The 22,375-nt window shown below is 38.4% G+C and overlaps 3 protein-coding genes, 1 long non-coding RNA gene and 2 other non-coding genes across 11 annotated transcripts in view; 2 read left to right on the forward strand and 4 right to left on the reverse strand.

Moving 5' to 3' along the window:
- The window catches only part of LOC122016685 (YTH domain-containing protein ECT4-like), a 5,351-nt gene extending 1,681 nt beyond the window's left edge, over positions 1-3,670 (forward strand). Inside the window, exons 1-8 of one of the 2 annotated variants that reach the window (XM_042574065.1) lie at positions 7-19; positions 155-308; positions 543-619; positions 812-1,399; positions 1,708-2,274; positions 2,350-2,562; positions 2,659-2,802; positions 3,037-3,670. In XM_042574065.1, the coding sequence (XP_042429999.1) occupies positions 251-308; positions 543-619; positions 812-1,399; positions 1,708-2,274; positions 2,350-2,562; positions 2,659-2,802; positions 3,037-3,282 (1,893 nt within the window). In that variant the 5' untranslated portion in view covers positions 7-19; positions 155-250 and the 3' untranslated portion in view covers positions 3,283-3,670. Of the gene's footprint in view, positions 1-6; positions 20-154; positions 309-542; positions 620-811; positions 1,400-1,707; positions 2,275-2,349; positions 2,563-2,658; positions 2,803-3,036 lie in introns of those variants that run through there. The other variant, XM_042574066.1, reaches the window with a different exon arrangement.
- Positions 3,671-4,066: 396 nt separating this feature from the next.
- LOC122016807 (GATA transcription factor 12-like) lies at positions 4,067-6,001 on the reverse strand. Of its 4 annotated transcripts, XM_042574208.1 has the most exons (4): positions 5,784-5,976; positions 5,580-5,675; positions 5,267-5,357; positions 4,230-4,940 (listed from the first exon to the last, which is right to left on the reverse strand). In XM_042574208.1, exons 3-4 carry the CDS (start codon positions 5,345-5,347, stop codon positions 4,311-4,313), a joined length of 711 nt encoding a protein of 236 aa, XP_042430142.1. In that variant the 5' UTR covers positions 5,348-5,357; positions 5,580-5,675; positions 5,784-5,976; the 3' UTR covers positions 4,230-4,310. The 4 variants fall into 4 exon arrangements, with proteins under 4 accessions (XP_042430144.1, XP_042430143.1, XP_042430142.1 ...); XM_042574210.1 differs by lacking the exon at positions 5,267-5,357 and having other exon boundaries at positions 4,067-4,940; positions 5,784-6,001; XM_042574207.1 differs by lacking the exon at positions 5,784-5,976 and having other exon boundaries at positions 5,580-5,769.
- Positions 6,002-9,151: 3,150 nt separating this feature from the next.
- On the reverse strand, positions 9,152-9,242 carry LOC122018202. Its single transcript, XR_006121633.1, has one exon. It is a non-coding gene; the product is annotated as a small nucleolar RNA SNORD24 (small nucleolar RNA).
- A 69-nt stretch (positions 9,243-9,311) lies between these two features.
- LOC122018331 lies at positions 9,312-9,358 on the reverse strand. The gene has a single exon (XR_006121744.1). It is a non-coding gene; the product is annotated as a small nucleolar RNA R12 (small nucleolar RNA).
- A 783-nt stretch (positions 9,359-10,141) lies between these two features.
- On the forward strand, positions 10,142-16,213 carry LOC122014294. Of its 2 annotated transcripts, XR_006120633.1 has the most exons (4): positions 10,142-10,422; positions 12,578-12,839; positions 14,534-14,594; positions 15,674-16,213. It is a non-coding gene; the product is annotated as an uncharacterized LOC122014294 (long non-coding RNA). The 2 variants fall into 2 exon arrangements; XR_006120632.1 differs by lacking the exon at positions 15,674-16,213 and having other exon boundaries at positions 14,534-15,225.
- A 3,076-nt stretch (positions 16,214-19,289) lies between these two features.
- On the reverse strand, positions 19,290-21,853 carry LOC122016530. Its single transcript, XM_042573860.1, has 3 exons — positions 21,597-21,853; positions 19,981-21,129; positions 19,290-19,870 (listed from the first exon to the last, which is right to left on the reverse strand). Exons 1-3 carry the CDS (start codon positions 21,708-21,710, stop codon positions 19,733-19,735), a joined length of 1,401 nt encoding a protein of 466 aa, XP_042429794.1. The 5' UTR covers positions 21,711-21,853; the 3' UTR covers positions 19,290-19,732.
- Positions 21,854-22,375: the final 522 nt, after the last annotated feature.

The raw sequence follows: 22,375 nt of genomic DNA on the forward strand, positions 1-22,375 counted from the left end.
CGCTTCGGAAGTTACAAAGGTACTTTTTTTTAGTTTGTTAGCTAAATTATTATTGGTGTTTTTTCTGTCTTTTTCTTTTGAAGGGAGAATAATGTGAATTAGGATTTTATTTGAATAGACTAATTATCAATTGACTTTATTTGTTTCTATGAAGACTTCAGGAGTTCAGTATGGTGTAGTCAATGGCAGGGAACCAATTGCTCCTATCCCAGCATATGAGCGATCTCTGACTCCTTTACTTCAAGACCATATGGATGCGAGCATGTGTTACTTACCAAATGGATACAATTCATCTTTGTACTATGGAGGTTAGATGTGAATACAATGGATGACCTTAGAAGCCTAATCAATCTTTATCATTTTTATGTTTTAGTTTTTAGCCAAATTAATTGGATCCATGTTTTTTAAACTTGTTTGATGCTTTTTATTAGCAACTATCAATGTAATTATTTCAGGCTGCTTGCTTTGATTACAAGAATCTTTAGTTTTCTTAGGACCATTGTGTTTCTTGAGGAGTGACATAATGTTTGTCAACAATTCAGGTTATGATGGTTCAATGACAGAGTGGGAGGATTATCCTAGATATGTTAACCCTGATGGAGTGGAGTTACCACCACTTGTAAGTTGTTGTCTACTCTCCATTCTATTTTTCAGTATTAATTGTGCATTTTTCAGTATCCTAGATCTGCTTATCAACTGTTTGATCAATTAATTTTTAAATTCTAATTAAATACATTATTTGCATGTGTTACATTTGTGCTTTGTGTTTTTGTTATGTTCATGTTTTGATATCATTTCTGGTCATTGGCAGGGAGTTTATGGGGATATGTACCATCACGGGTATGGTTATGCTCCATATAGTCCGTATCCTTCTCCTGGTTCCCCAGCTCCAACTATGGGGCACAATAATCAACTATACACACCCCAACATTACCAGTTCCCTGCTACATATTACCAGCCACTAACACCCACCAGTGCACCATACACACCAAGCCAAAATCCTAATTTGAAAGGAGATGTTTCTACAGCTACTGCCATTGATCTTCCTCCTATTCCAGTAGATACAACGAAAGCTAATTCTAATGGAACTGCTAAAGCAAGCGCAAATACCAACAATGGAATAACAAAAGCAAAACCAAACCAACAGTATGCACCATCAAATGGCATGGGCTCGTTTGGTAAAGGCACCTTACCTGGTGCAAATCCATCTTCAGGCTACCAGGATCCAAGATTTGGTTATGATGGCATGTGGTCGCCTATTTCATGGTATGACAGTTCCATGTTTCCTGATGGGCCACAGAGACCAACTTCCACTAACAATGGTTCTTCAATGATTTCTCATATTGGAAATACTACATCCACAAGAAATCAGAATCTCCATCACCTTCCTCATCTTACAGTATGTATTATGCAAATTAGTATCTTGTCTGTTAACTGATATATTTGTTGTTTTTGATGAAACTGAGTAGGGCCATATATGTAAGAAAATGTGGCATGCGCATGCTTACATTCTGTTATAACTTCATCTTGGTAATCATAATCTAGCTTGCAGCAAACCAAATATTTCACTGAACTATTACTTTAGGTCTACTTGTCAATCATCATGTTAAGCTGAAGCATACTAAAATTCAGATTTGATTCTATTTGGCACTTGTGATTTTCTATTTGTTGTTTAGTTATAATATCTTATGAATATGATTTTGCCAGGGAATGCATGCTCCAAGATCATCAGCACCTGGGATAGTGAACAAGATGTATTCTAATAATAGAATGTATGGCCAGAATGCTAATGGATTCAGAGGTAATCAGAATTTCCGTTCAAATATCTATGACTCTAGCATGAATGGAAGATGGGTAATGTCCATGGATAACAAGTATAAGCATAGATGCCAGGTCAATGGTTTCAGTGGCTATGGTAATGAGAACTTAGAAGGACTAAGTGAGCTTAATAAAGGACCGAGGGCAGGTCATTTCAGAAATCAGAAGGGATTTGGGCCTAACTTTTCTGTTGCAGCCAGGGGACAAAGTCTTCCTACAAATGCCCAGGACTCTTCTGAAGTTCCTGATAAAGATCAATACAACAAGCTGGATTTCTCTGTAATGTATTCAGATGCCAAGTTTTTTATTATAAAATCTTACAGTGAGGATGATATTCACAAGAGTGTCAAGTACAATGTTTGGTCTAGCACTCCCCATGGGAACAAGAAGCTTGATGGTGCTTATCAGGAATCTAAGGAGAAGATAAATGAATGCCCAGTGTTTTTATTGTTCTCTGTAAGAATTAATTTTATGTTACACTTTATTATTCGTGGTGTTCCTGAGTGAATTGAGTATATTTTTGCATTATAGGTCAACACAAGTGGACAGTTTGTAGGTGTGGCGGAGATGGTTGGTCCGGTTGATTTCAGCAAAACATTAGATTATTGGCAGCAGGACAAGTGGATAGGGTGTTTCCCTGTTAAGTGGCATATTGTAAAGGATGTACCCAATAGCATTCTAAAGCACATTACTTTGGAAAACAATGACAACAAACCAGTGACAAACAGTAGGGACACTCAGGAGGTAAGGAAAAGTACCATTTTTTATCAACTCAGGAGGTAAGGATGTACCCGACAGCTGTGAAGTATCATTTTTTATCAACTTGTTTTTTTCCCTTAGGTGAAGCTCGAACAAGGACTTCAACTACTCAAGCTCTTCACGGAACATGTGAGCAAGACATCAATTCTTGATGATTTTGTTTTTTATGAGACCCGACAGAAGGTGATGCTAGAAAAGAGACCAAAGCAACAGCAGTTACAGAAGGCATGGCCATGTTTTTTATACTTATGATATGCAATGCATTTATACATAAACTGGTTTATGCTGATAATAATTTAGCAACTCATGCACGTTTGCAGTGAATTAATAGTTCGATGACTCAGTTTCATAAATTTCCTTTCTGAAACTCATATCAAGTGCCTGTGTGGGAATTTTCATCTCCATGTTGGATTGTTATCCTTCTTTTTCTTATACCCATCCGTGTTATTTTCATTTCAGGTTGTGGATGGAAAACCAGTCATTTTTGACGAAAAAGATAAGGACTCGGCCAATGGGAAGCCTGTGCTGCAGAAGCCCTTGGAAGTAGTTTCAATTTTGAAGAAAGAATCTTCACAAAATGCACTTGCAGAATTCACTTTATCAGAAAAAAATGGTATGCCTGTTGTAGCTGGCGTTGCTCCAAAGGATGCTAAACCAGTGACTGAGAAGCGTGCTGTGGCTAACGGTATAGCTAATGGGTACTAAGTTAATCTGCCAAACCTCCCGCACCTTCAACTATGGTGTTAAGACTTGATCAAAAAACTGGGGCACCAGGCGGTGGGCGTGTATGCTTTAGGTCTATGTCGGCCACTGCATTGTAGAAAAGCTGTAGTTTATCTTATTCCATCTTAATATTTGATATGGAGTTTGTTTTCTAAGCTGTCCCTTAGGTAGTTTATTGGGGGGTTAAGTTTCATAGTATTAGAGGCAATAGACCTGTTTTCTCTGCTCTTAATAGTGTGTATTTTCTGCTGCGTATTTCTTTTGCAAGGACCTCTTTGGTTAAATGTTGCTTATGGGCGCTGTTTTCTCATCTCATCTTTGTAGCTCTTTGGCCTGCAGATTAATCTGAATAAATCTTTCCTTTTGGTTATGTAGATGCTCTTTTGCGCCTGATATGGATTTTAGTGGATGTTCTCATAATCAATAATTGTGTTGATTATGTGGCGTGGGCCAAACATGTTTTATGTATATGTTTTAATTCAATTCAAATAAAAAATTTGAATTTGAAAAGATAGTTCTTCTATGGTTGCCTTGCTGACGTTCTTACAATGGAAACCAATGGAATCAATGTCTGCAATTTTTTAAAAAAAACAATAAATTCGATTATAATATTTCTTTAGTAAATAGATAAACCAACCATCCTCATGACTTTGGATCAAAGTAGACATGAAAGATACACAGTTCTTACTTGAAAGCCAGCAGATGTCAAAGATTGTAGCATGTTCGCATCACATTGCGTGAGCACTAAGCTGAAGCTCCACCTTGGTGTACAGGCAAACAAAACCATCCTTGTTCATTAAGAATTTGAAGGCATCAGATATTCAGCACTGCTTTCTGTGGCTTGAAAGCGCTTTTTAAGTCCACAAACAGAAGCCTATTTGCTAGATGTGCAAAATATATACTAGTTTACATACAACATATCTGCGTAACTTCTTCTTCGTCTTGCTCACAAAAGTAGGACTCTTTGCAAAATATATGTATATATAGGTCTGCATATATATGAGGAGCAACTAGGTTGAGTTGGAATTGGAAGGCATCATCAAGGCCATCCTCATCATCATCACCTTCTTGTGTGAGTTGGAGTGCTTGCAGCTCACAAAAGTAGGACTCTTGGCTGGCCTGTACTCAGGGAGCAGCCTCCCTGACTTGAACCTCACTCCACATGCATTGCACAGCGTCTTGGGCCCCAGTGGCCCTGCCCTCCACTGCGGGGTCTTCTGTGACAGACAATGACTGCACCTCCTTGCCTGCCCTTCTCCTCCTCCTCCTTTCAGTGCTTCTCTTGGAGCTGCCTTCACCTCTTCTTCTTCTTCTTGCTCTTCTTCCTCTTCTGGCTGTTGTTCCTTCTGCTTGGGGAGGATGAGGAGCTCGCTGTCTGCAAGCCAGTGGGCCTGGTGCAGTAGGGGTGGGTCTGAGGTCATGCTGAGGGACAGATTTGTGTGATCTGCTGGGGAAATTCTCCTCCTCTTTCGGGTTCTGCTCTTGGTTGAAGCCGTCGCTGCAAGCGGGAGCAGCGGTTTGGAGGAAGGATTGGGGGTTTGTGACGGCGGTGAGGTTGGAAGAAGGTTGAAGTTGTTGTAGGATGTGGCGCTCGAGAAGCAGTCCTCCACATATATGGATAGCCATTCTTCTTCCTCTTCCTGTGAGCATGGCACATAATCAAGTGAGCTGTATGATTACAATGGCACGAATTTTCAGAAGATGAAAAAGTTAAAATTGGAAAACAAGAATGAAGAACAACCAAGTGAGCTATATAAAATAATTAATTACAATGGCATGAATTTTTCAGCAGGTGAAAACAAGAATCAAGAGGGCAGTTCACAAAGCAAAAGCTGGCACCTCTCAGAGTTTTAAAGATTCGTTTCTTGAGATGAAATAAATTTTTCTGCATGCAGCTGCTTTTCGGTCGATAGGGATACTGAAATATGCAAAGAAAAACAAGAAGAAGAAAAAAAATTACTGGGACCTTTATGAATTGAAGGGAAACAAGCTCATTGGAGAAGTGACGATTCTTGAAACAGAACTCAAATGGCTTTCTTACAAACATATCTTGCAACCTGCGCTTGAAGATGAGCTAAATGGAAATATCGAGCGACATTCAAGTCGACAATTCTACTAAAACAATTCATTGATGTATATCGAAGAAAGTGGTAATTCGCAGAAAGCATTTTTCTCCTGTCACAATTTTCCGCTACAAGCCCAACACAAGAGAAACTAACACTGAGAAAGAAGCTTGCTTTGCGTTTCTAAGGAACAGCAAATGAGAAAAGAAAAATGACCATGAATGAGCCAGGAACGAGGTCTCCCAACGAAGAAGATGCAGCAGTGGAAGAACTCTTGCTGGTGTCCATTCCAAACTGCTCAACTCGCCAAAACTAAGAACAAGAAACAAAAAGGAAGAAGAGTGAGGTGGTGAATTGAATACTAAGTTCCTTGTGGATTAAGGAGGGACTTAAAAATAGGGAGGGACAGGCAGCAGCTACCTCCTTTGCCTCTTTTCTCGTCCCTTTATTATCTATCTCCTTGCTGTTCTTTGTCGGTAGAGACTAGAGACCATATAATACAATTACACAACCAACCAAAAGAGGGAGAAAAAAAGTACCTTTCACCCACACACAGTCACACAGATGATCACTCTCCCTCCACTCTATAAGAGGACATACATCTCTCCACCCTTTCAAATTTTGAATCCATGAGATGAGTGACTGACGAGTCCACAATCTGCTTTCTTTATGGATCCAAAGTCCGATGCTGCGAGCCTTGTGTCTATTAAAATACAATACTTTTGAAGTTAGAACAATCACCAAACAGGCCAGAGTCAAGTGGAAAATACAAAAAAAAAAAAAATTGCTAAAAGAATTACTGGAAGCAATGTTTGGATCCAAAACAATACGGTAAATTGCTGCATGATAAGGCTCATTTGAGAAATAATTACCTGCACCGTGTCATCAATTATGCGAAGAGAAAGAGACATGCTTTGGGGCCCCTCTCAAGCTCCTGCAATTACACAAGGTTTTGATTTTATTTTATTTTTGATGATATTTTACTGTCAAGAGGCTCCACGTTTGGAAAACTCCATTGCTTCCAATTGAACACAGCTGTCTTTGCCTACCCCTTTCAAATTTATCACAGCATTATGGAGATGGGAAACATGAAATAGCTCTTTGGCTTCCCTGTTGACAGTGAGTGACCCACTGTAAATTAAATCTATTTTCATCTTTTCAGATTCCTGTGGCGTGACGAACTGGAAGAAAAATGATAAGAACAAAAAACAAGAACATTGCTATTTTGCACACAACTCAAATACTCTGAGGCTCTTAAAGGGTACACGTAGATATGGTAACATTTCATGAAAGAACATAGTGAGCTGAAATAGTATCCAAAGGCCTCCTAAGCAATCAGTTAAAGACCTGTAGGTTAATGATACCATGCAAGATTATGGGCTTGGCTAGGAGAGGTACTGGAGCCATTATTCAGGGACCCCTTTTCTCATCTTAAATTTATATAGCAACGGATGTCAAAGACATATATGGCTAGGACGTCATGGTCTTTAGTGGTCTGCAATAATAATTCAAGAGAACTAGCCTGCAATAATAATTCAAGAGAACTATGTACTAGTGAAAGATACAGAAGTAGTTGAGAAAAAAATCAACATAAATGCCGAGGGTTTCCTAGATAAAATAGCCAAATTTGACTGAAAATAGAGAAGTAATCACCCTGGCACATCATTAGCATAGGAAACTCTACAAATCAACCTGCACTATCACCCCAAAATCCCTGCTGCTGCTAAACACAATCGAAACTTTGATCACCCGATCACAGTAAAAAAATTTAGTTAGCTTTTATTAAATATTAATAGTTTAATTTCAGTAATGGATCATCCTTCCATGAGTTAAATCAATAAACTTCAACCAGTAAAATTGATAAAGCATCTCACTTCTTCAGAAGCTGTTGTACGAGTTCTGGTATTACATGAGAAGAAATACATTGTATTAGTGTACCAGTGCCATGATCTAACAAGGATTACAAAACTGAAGCAGTAGAAAAAGCAAACGAGTCCCTTGCAATGCCTTTGAAATGTGACAGTAGGGTACACATATAATCCAAGAATAATCACCATCCAAAGCCGGCTACACCTCCATACAATTGGAAGTGTAACAAAATTGCCAGGTCCCATTGGTCCATCCTCTCTAATCCAAGGCAATTATCTGCATAAGGCACAGGAAGCTGGAAAAATAGAGAGAGGTATATTTAATTTTGAATAAGGAGCAAAGAACAACCAGTGTGTGGTACTAAATGCGAAGTTTCATTCAGAGTCGGGTCGTGGCCGGAAAGCATTCATTTCAGTGCAGTGCTGGCGTACCTCTGCTTCACTTCTGTCAGCAGCAAATGACAGATTTACCCATGCCGACTGGCATAGAATGATAGTATAAAGCCATGACCAAAACTATCATTTTCTATGAAGTTTTAATGTCTGAAACATCCCAATTCTTGTTGTTGATGAAAAGGAACAGCCACACCACAGTAACAACCTTGATATATTTGGTAATCCAAGTACTTTTTCGAACCGGGAGGTAACCAGTCCGGCCCCACTCAAGAACTATACTCGTTTTTGTTCAAAGCATTACATATTTTCAGAAAGAAAAAAGTATATACATATCTATGTACTGCATTAGGAAAATTACCATAACATTGGATTCTTCTTCTTCTTCTTCTGTTGTTAATTATCAGTGCTATGATCTTTATTGCCCTATCGCACAGTTTAACCTATTTCAATGCTCTCCATTGTATCAGTGCGTGCTCTCTAATCTCCAAGGTTCTCCACGCCATAGCATCTGAGGCAATCAGCAATTCCACAATGAATCTCAAACATGAACTTCTGGCTCTATGTATATATATGATGCTTTGGTGCATATTCTCTAATTTCCAAGGTTCTCCACTCCGTAGCGTCTGATGCAGTCATCAATTCCACAATGAACTCAGCCATGCACATCTGGCACTATGTATAAAAGATGCTTAGTTGCATGCACTCTAATTTCCAAGGTTCTCTACACCATAGCATCTGAGGCAATCAGCAATACCACAAGGAACTCAGACATGAACTATCCACCATATCTTCATTATGTCAGGTAAGCTCCCTGACATCATTGAACACTATGGAACCCTCGTCATGCTTGACAAGCTGAGGCTCAATGAAACCTGAAATGATATTCTGAATCATATTTTTCTTTGATCGTGATGTATTTGATGATTCTGCAACTGTCATCAATATTTGTAGCCTTACGGGAGGGAGGGCACCTTTCAATTCCTCAAGCTATAAGACTCCAGTCCTCTTGTACAAAATTGTATTTGAAATTGGGCACTTTGAAATTAAAAAAGAGATCATAGAGTCATAGACAAACTGTTAATATTAGCATTTAAATCTTGAACAAGAAATTTAAAGAGACAGAATGCAGAATCTATGATTACACACATCAAAGCTTACTCGGTAGGAGGACACAGTTGCATTGAATTGTCATTATTTAGTAAAAAAAAAGGATCACAATATTCTGCTGGAAATTAAAATTATAATTAATTTTACAAATCCTTATGAACAGTTGTTCGTATTCTGGCAGATAATTTGTTTCAACTGCTTTCCTCTCATTCTGTCCTTTATGAATCCATCTGAAGCAGGGAGAATATATGTTATGCTTTCCTCTCGTATTTTATGATATATGCCACATAAATATATCATTAATCCTTAATCCTTTTTGAAGTAAAATGAGAACATCTTTAACTAGATGATATGAAGTAATGGCAAAGAAGAAATGATGCTAAATTATCATTAGGAAAAACCTACGAGGCCTTAGAAAGTCTCAGAGATCTTGGTGGACTAAAAATCATCAGATGGCCATTGTCATTTGCCATCAAAAGTAGCAGATATTAATCCCTCATCACAGACTAACAAAAGCATTTTACGAAATATATAAATCAGATTGCAACCACATATATAAACGACAAATTTAAAACGGTCCTGGAAATCAATGGGAATCCGAATGATTCTTTTCATCATCCAAGATCATGCATGAAATCCAAAAGAAAAAAAAAATACTCGTGATTAACAACTCATGCAACAAAGAACCGTAGGAGATAAGGACAATGCATTAAGGAATCACATACGCAACATAAACACAGAAGATCCCAAAAAGGAATACGCGTAGGAGCTAAAACAAGGCATTGCAACGAAATTGAAGAGAGAAGAGAAAAACTTTGATTCAGAAAAAGAAACGTCAGAAAAATTGAGAACGTTCGATCGAGAAGTTGGCGAAGAAAAGAAGGATACAGCAGAGAAAGGTAGGACCTATGAAACCAGAAGCTCCCTCTCAGAACCCTAGTTTAGTCGATTTGGAAGGCGGCATCCACTTTGCCATTTTATAGAAGGAGCCGGAATTTCTGGTGCTCCGCGGTGCATGTTTGGCTTGACCCGATCCAGGTTGACTGGTCCATATGGAAAATTTTCGAAATTAAGGAAAATGTTTTTATTTTTATCTTCAGTAAAATTAAATAATTTGAATTAAACGCTTATCCATAAATGTGAAATTAAAACATCTGTTTATGATTTTTCTAATATTGAGCAAAAGATAATAAGGATGAAAGACAATGAATTAATTTTTAATTTATATTAAAATGTTTTTAAATAAAATTAATTAATAATTAACTTATATTTTGCGACTTAAAAAATAATCTATCATTTTTATTTAAAGCGTCTAAAAAGATCACTTTTTTAAAAAAATAATAAAATATCAACTTTTTAATTTATTTTTAAAAATGCATTTATAAGTTCATCCTTAACCATTATCTCGGAGAGTAACAAGGCCGAAGTGTTGATCTTGTTGCGCCGGCCCGCTCGATACGCCGAGGCCGTCACTTTCTTTCTTGTTAATGTTCAAGCGGAAGGGGAGAAATTTCATGGCGATCTTATTCTCCGCAAAGCCCTCTTCGATCTCACCGTGTTGCCACTCGATGCGATGCTGCGGTGCGCGGGCGCTCTTAGTTCGGAACAAAGGGTGCAAGTTCTCCGGGAAATTTCGTCCTCTTTGAGCGAATCCCCATCACGACATTCTGCGTCGCAAGTTAGCTCGGGTTCGTGGTTTCCAACCTTTTTTTCGTTATTTTCTTTTTGACGCTTTTTTGTTTAATTTAATTAAGAAGTAATATGCAGATTCCTCTTTGTAGGAGGGAGCTCTGTTGATCTGGATTATTTGTCTTAAACTTACGGTTTTTGAAATAAAAATCAAGATCCACCCAAGAAACAGTAGTTTATGAGTGTTTGAGAACTGAACATGGTTGATCGAGAACCAGAGCAAATTATGTTTGATTAGATGAGATCATGCTGTCTCTAAATTTTATTACTGTTTGCTTATAGAAAACTGGAAACCCAATGGCTAAGGGCTGCTTTGTTAAGTTAGCTGCGGACCAACTTCTTTTATTATTGTTTATTTTCTCATTATTATTTGTTTTGCATTGGTTAGAAAATTTGATCGGTTGAGCACCTATACTTGGTAAAATTTACAAGTCGTCTCTCTATAAGGACTGATGCTGCAAAGACCAATTGTATCGACTACTATTTTTTTTGTGTTTTAACTTGATCTGGTTGGCGCCAAAATTTGATTAATGTTCTCAATGTCTCCCAACTTTTTTTTACCGTGAATTGTTTCTGGAATCCTAACCCGCACAGTGTGGATTCATGAACTATCAATCCATTCTATAGCCTCAGAAAAAGCAAACATTTGTTGACGTTCTTTTTGGTGAAAAGGATTTAAGTTGAACTATTCACGTTTACTTGCTTTAGAATGTTGCCCTCAGTTGGAAGAAAATGAGACCTTGTCGCAGCTTGTCCAAGAGAAGTGTACGTAGAAGTGGGTAACCTGCTGACTGCAGTCCAATAAATTCAACCAGCTTATTTTCTATGAGATATTTAAAGTAGCACACTGAATTATTCTCACAGAACTCACATAGGAATCATTATCCTCCGATGGAAGAAGTTTTTTTATAAACTAGGAGTTAACTTCCCTTATAGCCATTGTGTGTGAATCACTAATGTCAACCTAACAACACTTCAAGTTACAAAGTCATGCTACTACACATACCCTGTTTCTAGGAGTGACATAGAATTGATTTCTGGTGTTGTTTCCTGTTAGGAATATGCCAACCAGTTATTGATCAGTACCTTCTTCAAATACTTGTTTGGCATTGTGCCCTGGTTGCAGTTCCATCGATGATGATGGACTTGTGGGCATTTTCTATTTATATATGGTCTGTGCTCATTGCCATGCACACATGGAATTCAGGCACCTCACATATCATTGATGATTCAGCTTCAGCTATCCTGTTTTTAATAACGGAGATCTTAATTTTTTATCAAAGGCAGTGTTATTTTCCATATTCTCTTTTAATCATTGACCTATTGTTTGAATGTCTTCACTCTATTGTTTGAATGTCTTCACTAGTAAACCATAAGATAAAAGAAGACAAATGGACCAAGGGACAATAGTGTAAAATGTAGAAAGAATAACTGAAAACATAACTCTCTGGTTAATCTAGTTGATGTACTACTTTGTAGTGTGTGAATGTTTATTTAGTCACGAACATCACCAAACCATGTTAGTATTTGTAAATACCAGCTGTGCATCTGTCAATTTGGCTATTGATATCATGTTGGACAAAGAGTTCCTTCTCATTCACAACCCAGATGTAGAAAGTTCTGTTTGGTCCACCCCTGTTCAATTATTCTACAAATGAATCATTGGTTTTGATAACCACCATAAAACGTTTGTCTTGCTTGAATCTCAGTCACATCTGGAGTGCTTATATTGTTTGCATGGAAGAAATAAAGAACGGCAAGAGTTCTTAGTGCTCATCTCCATTTATTATTGTTACAGGAATCTGATTTAAACATTTAAACCTAAGAAATATGCATTTTTCTGTATAAGTAATTCCTTCTTTTGAGTGGTGATTATTCATGTGAATTTTACACTACCTACTTTTGTCAAATATTATCTTCTTAAGTAACTCATTACAGCTATGTAATTGGATTCAAAAGTTTTATATATATATACATACATTGTGAAGAGAAATAACTTGGCTAACATGTTATGATGATTCTAATTTTTCCATTGGTTTTTACAAGAAGATTCATTAAGGGACTTCTTATCCGGCTAATTTGAGGGTATACTTACCTTGCGATCTGATATTTTTGGAGTAATTGGTTCTCAATTCATTTATTTTTGTGATACAGGTCAAGTCAAGTTCAATTCATGATTTACAGAAGTGTAGAAGCAATCTTGAATCCTTGTTCTGCTATGACAAGTCTTATCCAGAGGAGAATATAGAGATGCCTGTTGGTTTGACGATGGATAAGAAGGAAATAGGTAATCACCCACCTTGCACTGATTGTGAAGTGAAAGGCGCAGTGTTATGTGCTACATGTGAAGGTTCTAGTTTATATGTCGACTCAATCCTAGAGAGCCAAGGAATCATTGTGAAAGCTAGGTGCCTGGGTAATGTTAATTTCTTGCATAATTATTGTATTTCTTGCATGACTTGTCTTTATGAATTTACATTGTTTTCCTTATATGTATTTTATAGTTGGCACTTCAGTGTTGTCTAAAGTACTGTCATACTGAACAAGTTCCCCAAAAACAATTATTGCTCTTATGGTGCACTCCTTGCTTCAAGGAACTGAACAAACAAGGAAAAGAACAATTGTTTCTGGGAATCAAATAGATTAGGAATATAATTTGAATAGGTACTCTTTAGTTTGATTAATCAAATGGAATGGACATGCGGTATCCCTGGGTTTGATTTGTAGGAATCATTAATATAGTCAAACTCCAAAAGTCCTAGATTCCCTGTATGGCTAAGTATACATGTTCTATGTGGTCTGTTTTGTCTGGTTTGTTGGCCCGACTTGTCAGGCCTTGTCTGACTCAATCCTCATGGCTCACTTGCTCGATCTGTTCGGTTCACCTGATCTGTCCCAACTGCCTAGTCGGCTAGTCCGTCCAAGTCATCAACTTGCCCGAGTGACAAATGTATGCTGCTTGGTTCGCCTTATCTACTTGGGTTGCCCAACCTGTTCGTTCCATTTGATTCATCCTTTCCACTCAACTGTCCCAGTTTGGGCCATCCTAACTTGCTTGCTACAAAGGATGGACAGATCGTGCTTATGACATTTTTCCTTTGGGAAAGACTTCATATTTTGACGGGGATGTCTTCCCCTTTCCTTATAAGTTAGTAAATGAGTTGTCATCCTTATGGAGACTGGAACTATACTCATTAGTCAAATAAAACTATAAACAGTACACTGGTTGCTTAGAAGTTTTAATCTCTTAATCCTTTAAACTGATTATAAGTTGTTAATCCCTTAAGGCCTACTCAGTCCGCCAACTCGTGTTAGCGGAATAGAGCTATAAACAATAAATTGATTGCTTTGAAGTTATCGTTGAATCCTTTTACTATATTGTTTATCCCTTATGACCTATTCAGTCCAGTCTGCCAGCCACCTGCTTGGTCTGGTCTGTCAGCCTGCCTGACTTGCGTTGTTCAAAATATATATTCTCTTCAAAAATATGCATTTTTTTTAGAACTGAATAGAGTAAAAATAGATATTTTTTAGAGAATGAGATAGAGGAGCATATATTTTCAATGAAGGATGACTAGGGAATCACAATCCCATGGGAACTGTGATCTAAATTTTATCTTGTAACCAAGCATAAAAATACAATTTCTGTGAAAAGTCAGGAATAATTATTCAGATCAATCAAATGCACTATTAGTCAATAAAATTTCTTCTAATATTTATTAGACATTTATCTACTGCTAGACATTATAATAATTCATCTTGTAGAGACCATATTGAAAACTTCTCAATCGGGCCCTGTATTTTCTCTTTTGAATTTAGTTTGTGACTATACTAGATCTATAATTTCCAGTATAAAATTTTCAGGTTTGTTCTTTTCGTTGTGTTCATTTCTTTTCATTCCTCACAATGTATCAGTATATATTTGTGTAATTGTGTTTATAACACCAGTCCTCACAATGTATCAGTATATATTTGTGTAATTGTGTTTATAACACCAGTCCGTAATACAAAAAAAAATGTGGAATAAATTGCTTAGTTGCCATTTTATCTTCATCTGCCAACTTTTGGATCATTTATTCACTTCTCTGATGCACATTATTTTGGATGTAGCTTGTGGAGGTGTTGGCAACATCATGTGCTCCAGATGTGGAGGGTGGGGACACACTGGATTGTAAGACCAACTCCAACGCATACTCTTTTACATCATTTTAATGTAAAAAGAATCCCAAATATTCTCCAACGGAACACTAAAATGTGTACTATTTTGGTGTAAGTGAACAGTGCAACACCAAGATGCTGCTGCACTGTTCACTTGCACCAAAATGGTGCAAGTGCCTTTTTTTTTTTTTAAAAATATAATATATTATAATATTAAATTTATATTTAAAATATTCTTAAATATTATAAATTAATATAATAAAAATTAGTTATTATGTATCATAAAATTATTAATTTTAATAGTAATTATTATCGTAATTAAAATATTTAATAAATTAATATGTATGTTGAATAATAAATTATAAGATGCAAAAATAGAATATTTTAAGGAATATTTCTTTTAGGGTAGGAAATGATGTGTATTGATTGAAGTTGAAAAATTATTTGATGCTGAAGTGACATCAAATTGGTGTTGAAGTGGCACCAAAATGAGTTTTGTGGTTGGAGATGGTCTAAGTTCCTTGTTATCGTCGAAACATTTTCGAACAAAATGCTGTCAAGTCTATTCGGGTAGCTCCGTAGAAGTTTATTCTGAAAACGTGGATTGCAAAGTCTATTAGAGTGGAATGTATAAAAGAATCAGAGAGGGCATAAAAAAGAAGGAAATGTTAATTAATTTTTAAAAATATTTTTTATTTGAACATTATTTATGATACGATCTTGCATAGTGTTTTATTGAGATCGACAAACAGATAATGATAAATGGATTGACAAGTAATCTGTTTGCGTGTTTCTTTCAGAAATTTGAGCTTTAAGTGCAAGAGCGTAAGAGCTTATTTGTTTCATGTCAAATACACATAGGGCATATTTGATTCAGGTAATCGTGGATAACGTTAGTTATCCGTCTACAGTTATCCACGATGCCATATTTGGTTTAAGTTTTTTTCAATTCCAAAGTTTTTCTCAATTCTGAAACCTCATCAAAAATCAACAATTGGGGTATTAACTCCGGAATCATAATACCTTGAGTTGCTTTGGTTTTTCTCTATTTTTAAGGTTAAGCGGAATTTTTTTTCAAAATTATCCTTGCAGTCATCGAACTCGATGATGCGGAGGCTGCAACAGGCGGCGACATCAGGAGATGGGTGGCTGTTGGTGGGCAGCAGCCAGCATTGCCGGAGGTAGTAGATCGTCGGTGGTCTACGAGCGACGGGTTGTAGTTGGTGGACAGGGACAGACATCTCTGGAGGTGATAGCAAATCATCGGATAGGAGGGTGGGTGGTGGGCGACAGTCGACGGGCAACGGGCAACGGGCAACGGGCGACAGTCGATAGGCAGATGTCGGCGATTGGCGGAAGGTGGGCAGGGGCGGCTGTCGGCGTAGCGGGGATGAGAGGTAGGGATGGCGATGGGTCGGATTCGGATCGGATTCTATATCCTCCGTCTCCATATCCATTGAGTATAGGATCTTCGATGGGTATACTCATACCCATTAAAAGATCGGATATCTTCTATCGTTATAATTTTTCTTCTTTCTATCCAACTATTATCATTTAACAAAAATATATTAAAATTAACAACCTATTAATATATATATATATATATAATTAAATAAATAGATTAAACATCTATATAGTCTCTTCTTAATATCAACAAAAATAGTAAGTTGATTTTGGAAAAAGAAATTTTTTTTAATATATGTATATATATTATTTAATCGGATATTCGGGTCAGGTGTTGATGGTCCCTCCATACCCTCCTCCATTCGGGTTGGATGTCGGATCCTCCATCGGATTCCGGTGAAATTGTCATCCCTAATGAGAGGAAGAAGTGTGTGTGTTTCTTTTAACTTTAATATTTTAATCAAAGCTATAGTAGATTAAATCAATCAACTCCTAATTATACTTTGGATAAACTAAATAAACTTAATCTAAAGACCAAATAAAATTATGTAAACAAATTTTAAAAACAAAAAAAAATAGTATTCAATTTTATTTATATATATATATATATTACGGTTAATAATAATATTATTATTATTATATATTTTGATATTTTAATTTTTAGAAATTAAAATAATAAGTTTTATTACATTTTCCTACCGAGGATAATATGATAAAATGTTACACTAGGTTATATATTAAAGCCTTTAAACAAATAAATTTTTGTTGTATTATCTAAATTGAATCAAATAATATTAGGTTATGTTTTATTCTCCATAGTTTTGGTTATATGATTACCAAGTAATCATATAAGAAAGGTTATATATGATAACTTGAACAAAGCATACTCTTAGGTCTCAACACTCCCAAGCACAAGGACATCCTGAGAGTTTAATGCTCTGTTTATTCTAAGGAGTGGATGATGGATGGATGAAATAAACTTAAAGGCATGGGAAGAGAATAAAAAAGGAAAGAAATCTCTTTCTTTTTATATTTATTTATCTTGATTGTGGAAGATAGATACATGTGGTGTAATTTTTATAATTGAAAAATAGTATATGCGTCATTTTTTAAGTATATGGTGTAATTTTGTGAGTTAAAAAAGTACATGTGTCATTATTTTTTTTGATATATTGTGTAATTTTAAGAATAAAATTGGTACATGCATTATTTTTTTCCGTCGTAATTTCGAGATGATCAATTTTAACTTAAAATCATCCACTGATAGATAGTGTTTCTTTTTCTTTTTAAAAGTGTTTCTTTTCCTTTTAAAAAAAATTAATGATGTGAAATTTACTTTCCGCACGCTCAAGTAAACATAACATAAAGTGTAAGAGCATAAGAGCTTATTTGCTTCATGTCAAATACGATCTCAACACTCCCCAGCAAAGAGACATCCTCAAAGTTCTTTGCCTCTCTCATACTGGAAGAGAGTATATATATACACTTGTTTCTTTGGTACATTTGCAATTCTGAGCGACCGCGTCAGGCATTGGTATGGATTATGGAATATCTAATGATAGGGTGTTTAAGGTAGATCTATTTGAGATTAGTGTTATAAATGAATCAAGTGTTTATGAACAAGTTTGATGTTCAGTTTAGTTAGAACTTGTTTATATTCATTTAATATACATAAGATAATTAAATAAACAAGCTTGAACAGCTCGTTAAGTTAAATAAACAAGTTTAGCACATATGTGTTCAGCTCGTTAACGTTCGTGAACAATGTTCATGAACAATATTCATGAACAATGTTCACGAACCATATTTATTAATAAAATTTTTTTCAATATGCTAAATAAATAATAAAATAAATTTAAATTATCAAGCTTAATAACTAATCAAACAACTAAAAGTTTCAAACAATCAAGCAAGCTTGAATTGAAAGCTTGATAATATCTAAATGAACCAAGATCGAACCAGCTCGAACCAAGCTCAAGCCAAGCTCGAATCAAGCTCAAGCCAAGCTTGAATTGATAGTTTGATAACATCTAAATGAACCAAGCTCAAGCCAAGCTTCAAACAAGCTCAAGCTCATAAAAAATAAACCAAGTCAAGCTTAAATACTCATTTCAAAAGCTTGGTTCATTTTAAGCTCAGCTTTGTTACCTTATCAAACAAGCTTAAACATCCCAAAGCTCGACTCAGCTCGTTTACAGCCCTATTTGTGATGGATCAAAGTCTAGGAGGTCGGCTAATGTGAGAGTCAAAGTCAAATGGTGGTCAATATTATTTGGGACAAGAGAATGTCCGATAGGACCTCGAGGCCGGTTGAACCGTGAGTTCCAATCCTGTGTGCAAATTAAGTGTTAAGCCAAGGGCTCGCCTGATCCAGCCCTTCGGTCAATCTGGCCTCAAAGTATGATTTCATAATCAATGATGAAGTATGAAGCCAAGTATCATTTATCCCGACCAAATGCTCCAGCAGATCGGATGTATGGTTCGATCGGCTGGACTAGACACCTAGTTACATACAGTTCAAATAAAGAAGCTAAGTGAAAGTCGAGTCGTCGACTGCACTCATAAACATTAACCGAGTACTCCTCCGGAGTCACAGTCGATCTGACTATATCAATATTTCAATCAGTTGGTTAAAGTAGTTTATTGCGGGTCCTGGAAACCAACAAACTATTATGCTTTTTTGGCCTTTTGTGCCATGAAGGACAGATGATATTCTATAGGCAAATCGTATTTTCAAAACTTCCAACATGTCAAATCATAAAAATTTATTGGTTTATTTTAAGAAAGGTGTCAGGGTCATTTTATGGTATGCCCTTTTTTGAAAATGTTTCGTAATTTGTGTAGACACAATGATGGCAAAAGGCGAATACATTCGTCTCCAGCGCCTCCGTCAGTCCGCCCAAGGACCAACATGGAGGAAGTAAATCACAATGACTGAGAAGGTAAGTGGCAGGTGGGGTGCGTTTACACGGGTTGCAGGGATTTACGTTCCACCAACCCCAAGATTCGATCTTAAGACCTTATATGACAATCAACAAGGTATTTACCAACTCAGCTAAGCTCGTGGGGACTCATGCAGATGCAACAATGACATTATAAAAAAGGATCTTAATCCACAAACGAAGGTCCGCCACACTATATATTTTTACATGCTTATTGCTATAATTTCTTTCACGATTCCTCTTTCAAAATCAATTACTGACTTGAACGTCGGAGGACCAACGTTGAAATCTCTTTCTTGACCTGACAACTAATACTCTTTATGATACTCAGGATAGCTTAAGTCTTCATTTGGTCAACTAAATTAAGACAAGATAGTATAACAACATCTTTTATTATAATATTTTACATCATTGGACATAGAGATTTAACAACCCTATCTAAGTTACAATCCGAATCGGGTTTACATGTCTCCCATAACTTTATCCATTGTTTTTTTAACCAGTATTCAAATATTACAATTCAATTAATTCTACATAGACAGTCCGATCTCAAATAAATTTAAAAAACGAGATGACTTCCAACACATGCGCTGAATGAATTTTGAAGCCTAATTTTTTTTAGAAAAACACTCTATCACTTACCGCCACATTTTACTGGGCTAATTATTGGCATCCTTCTTTAACAACGCATGTTTCGCATCGTCATTTACGCTAACATTTCACATGTACACCTAAATTCCAATTTGGAAAGTTGTATTTCTTGGATATTGCTTTTTTTTTCTTTTTGTTCTTTTGGCCAGGAAATTTAACGCGTGGAGATGGAGTTTAGCTGCGTCAGTCGCTGGCGTAAGCAAGATCCCATCTCGTTGTTCGCCGGGTTCTCCGCGAAGACGACGTGGTACGCCGCGACGCACGCCTGAGGCCAAGCCATGGCGATCCGTGTCTGTTTCCACAAAATTTACACATGGTCAATTATATAGAACCTATGACCGATCCTATCCAACATAACAAGGGATATGTACGTAGACGTTGTTTTGCCATGTAGTTAGTTACCATGAAATAGCCAACGAAGAAGGCATAGGCCGTGGCGTCCGCGACATGGCCCCTGTGCGACACCAGCACCCACGCCCCCGCCGCCACGGCGACCACGCTGCCGCTGGCCACGCCGCAGAGGAAGCAGAATGCCCCCGTCAGATCAAGTTCGATCAGCCTCTCCATTCCCTGCTTCGCGAACAGCTCCCACACTTCCACCGACGACCGGCCGAGTCCCTTCCCCTGCGCCCCTACGTACACCAACCCCCAGCGGTTGCCCAGCGCCACCATCCGCTCCGCCACTCCCTCGAAGCAGATGGTGCACGAGAACAGGAACTCGTCGGAGTCGCGCACCACCTGCCCCATAGTCTGGGACGCTCCCCGCGCCAACGCGGCGGCCGGTACCACGGCCGCGCCGTATAGCACCTCCCCGAGAACGAGCCTCGCGGCGGCGGTGTCGAAGATGGCGGCCGTGGGCTGCGCCTCTGCCCCTGACGCGAGCCGCGCGTAGGCTGTCCGCGCGACCGCCACGTGGACAGTGTACCTGAGGGCCTGCATCGTCCATGCCAGGTTCAGCAGCAGCAGTACCGCGTAGAGCGGGACGAACCGCGAGGCGGAGGCCGCGGCGCCGCCGGCGCCCAGCGTCCAGAAAAAGAAGTAGAGTACTCCGGCAAGTAGCGCGAGCCCCAGGTACTTCGCCAGAGCGAGAGTTGGCCGGACGGCGGCTCCGGCCGCGGAGAGTACCTCCTCGGCGTGGTGAAGCCGGCGGGTGATCCAGCAGCAGTAGAGAGAGAGCACGAGAGCGAGGACGAGGAAGAGCACGGCCACGGCCAGGCTATAGCCGTTCTCGTCGGCGAGGAGGAGCACGGCGACTCCGCATGAGAGGATGGGGGCGAGCCAGAGGGCGGCGCGGAGGGCTTTAGTAGGGTGGCGAAGCGCGATTAGCAGCCATAGGACGGCGAACGGGAGGGAGGCGGCGGCGGAAGTGAGCAGAGGCGGGAACCAGTAGGCCTGGTGGAAGGACGGATGCCGGGAGGGGAGGCCGCGGGCAGCTAAGTAGATGATGAGGATAACGGCGGCGAGGAGGTGGGTAAAGAAGAGGACGGTGGCGAGCCTGCCGGCGAAGCTACCGACCGTTCTCGATCTATAGTTCAATTGAGCTGCATCAACCTTCAAAATTGCTGCAAAATTAGTTTCACAAGAAATGTAGAACAAATCATTTTGAAATAAATACACGATTTTTCTGAAGATTTCCTTGCAAAGGAAAAACAGTTGATTTTCTTTCACCAATCCATGAATAAGTTAACATAAACTTAACCCATTGACTTCGTGCAAGATAATATAATCAAAGAAAGCAAATTAGTTAAACAGCTTTCCCAACCGAGCAATTGTAGCAAAACCTGCAAGAATTCCCTACCAGACAATTATAAAGTCTCGATTTTCAGTAAACGATTGAAAAGGGGGTTGTAAGAACTAAACCTAACCAATCCAAGCTAGACAACGCGAACAGAGAAGTGCCCAATTGAAGAATTGACAACGAACAGGACTCCATAAAACAAGAACAGATACATCGACAAATAGTAACCGTGTAAAATACAAAAAAAAAGCAACAACAAATTGGACAAAATAATCCTCACCCGCGTCGTCGTCGTCGGCGCAATCTGATTGAATCGCGTGATGGAATTAAACCTACCATCCTCCCGCGAACCCGTCTCCTCGTCAGTAGAAATCTCGACGATGTTGCTCTCCATCTTTCTCTCTTCTTCACTACTCGTCGCTCGCTGCTCGCTCGGTCCTCTTTCTCGTCCCCTCACTCTGTTTCTGTCCGCTTTCTCCTCTTCAAGAAGACAAATACTTCCCCAAATTTAACAATTTTATTTCTCCAACAAATCCATCCATCGTCTCTCGGCGTGTTTGTACCAGGGGTGGACTATCCGGGTCAACATAACAAATCCGGTGAACTCACCTCCTCACGAAATTAAACGATGTGTCCCAGCTGGCATCAACCGCCGCTACGCAGTACGATTTCGAGGGGTCATCGAGCGTACGCCTACCGCAAAGCGAGGGAAGACGGCGACAGGTCAGCAGAGCGGCCACGACAGCGAAGTCGTTGCCGTACCCCATATTTCTCTTCAAAATTTACCTTATCCTACCCTAATTCTACCCTTCTCGCGACTGGTTCGCAACAACGTGGGCTCCGTAAGTCCATGCATTGCAGGAAAGTCTTAACATTTTTACCGGGAAACGAGGGCCTACTTAGCCATTACTTGAAGACTTGGAAGAAGACTTGGAAGGCATGGAAATTGGAGATGACCTGGAATTGTTGGGTTTAACCAACAAATTATCGAAGCTTTGATTAATTTCTCAGTGCGCTTTGATTTGATAAGGAACTTGCGTGCATGACACAACAATACGC

Source organism: Zingiber officinale, chromosome 8B (genome assembly GCF_018446385.1).
Source record: "Zingiber officinale cultivar Zhangliang chromosome 8B, Zo_v1.1, whole genome shotgun sequence".
NCBI classification, from domain to species: Eukaryota; Viridiplantae; Streptophyta; class Magnoliopsida; order Zingiberales; family Zingiberaceae; genus Zingiber; species Zingiber officinale.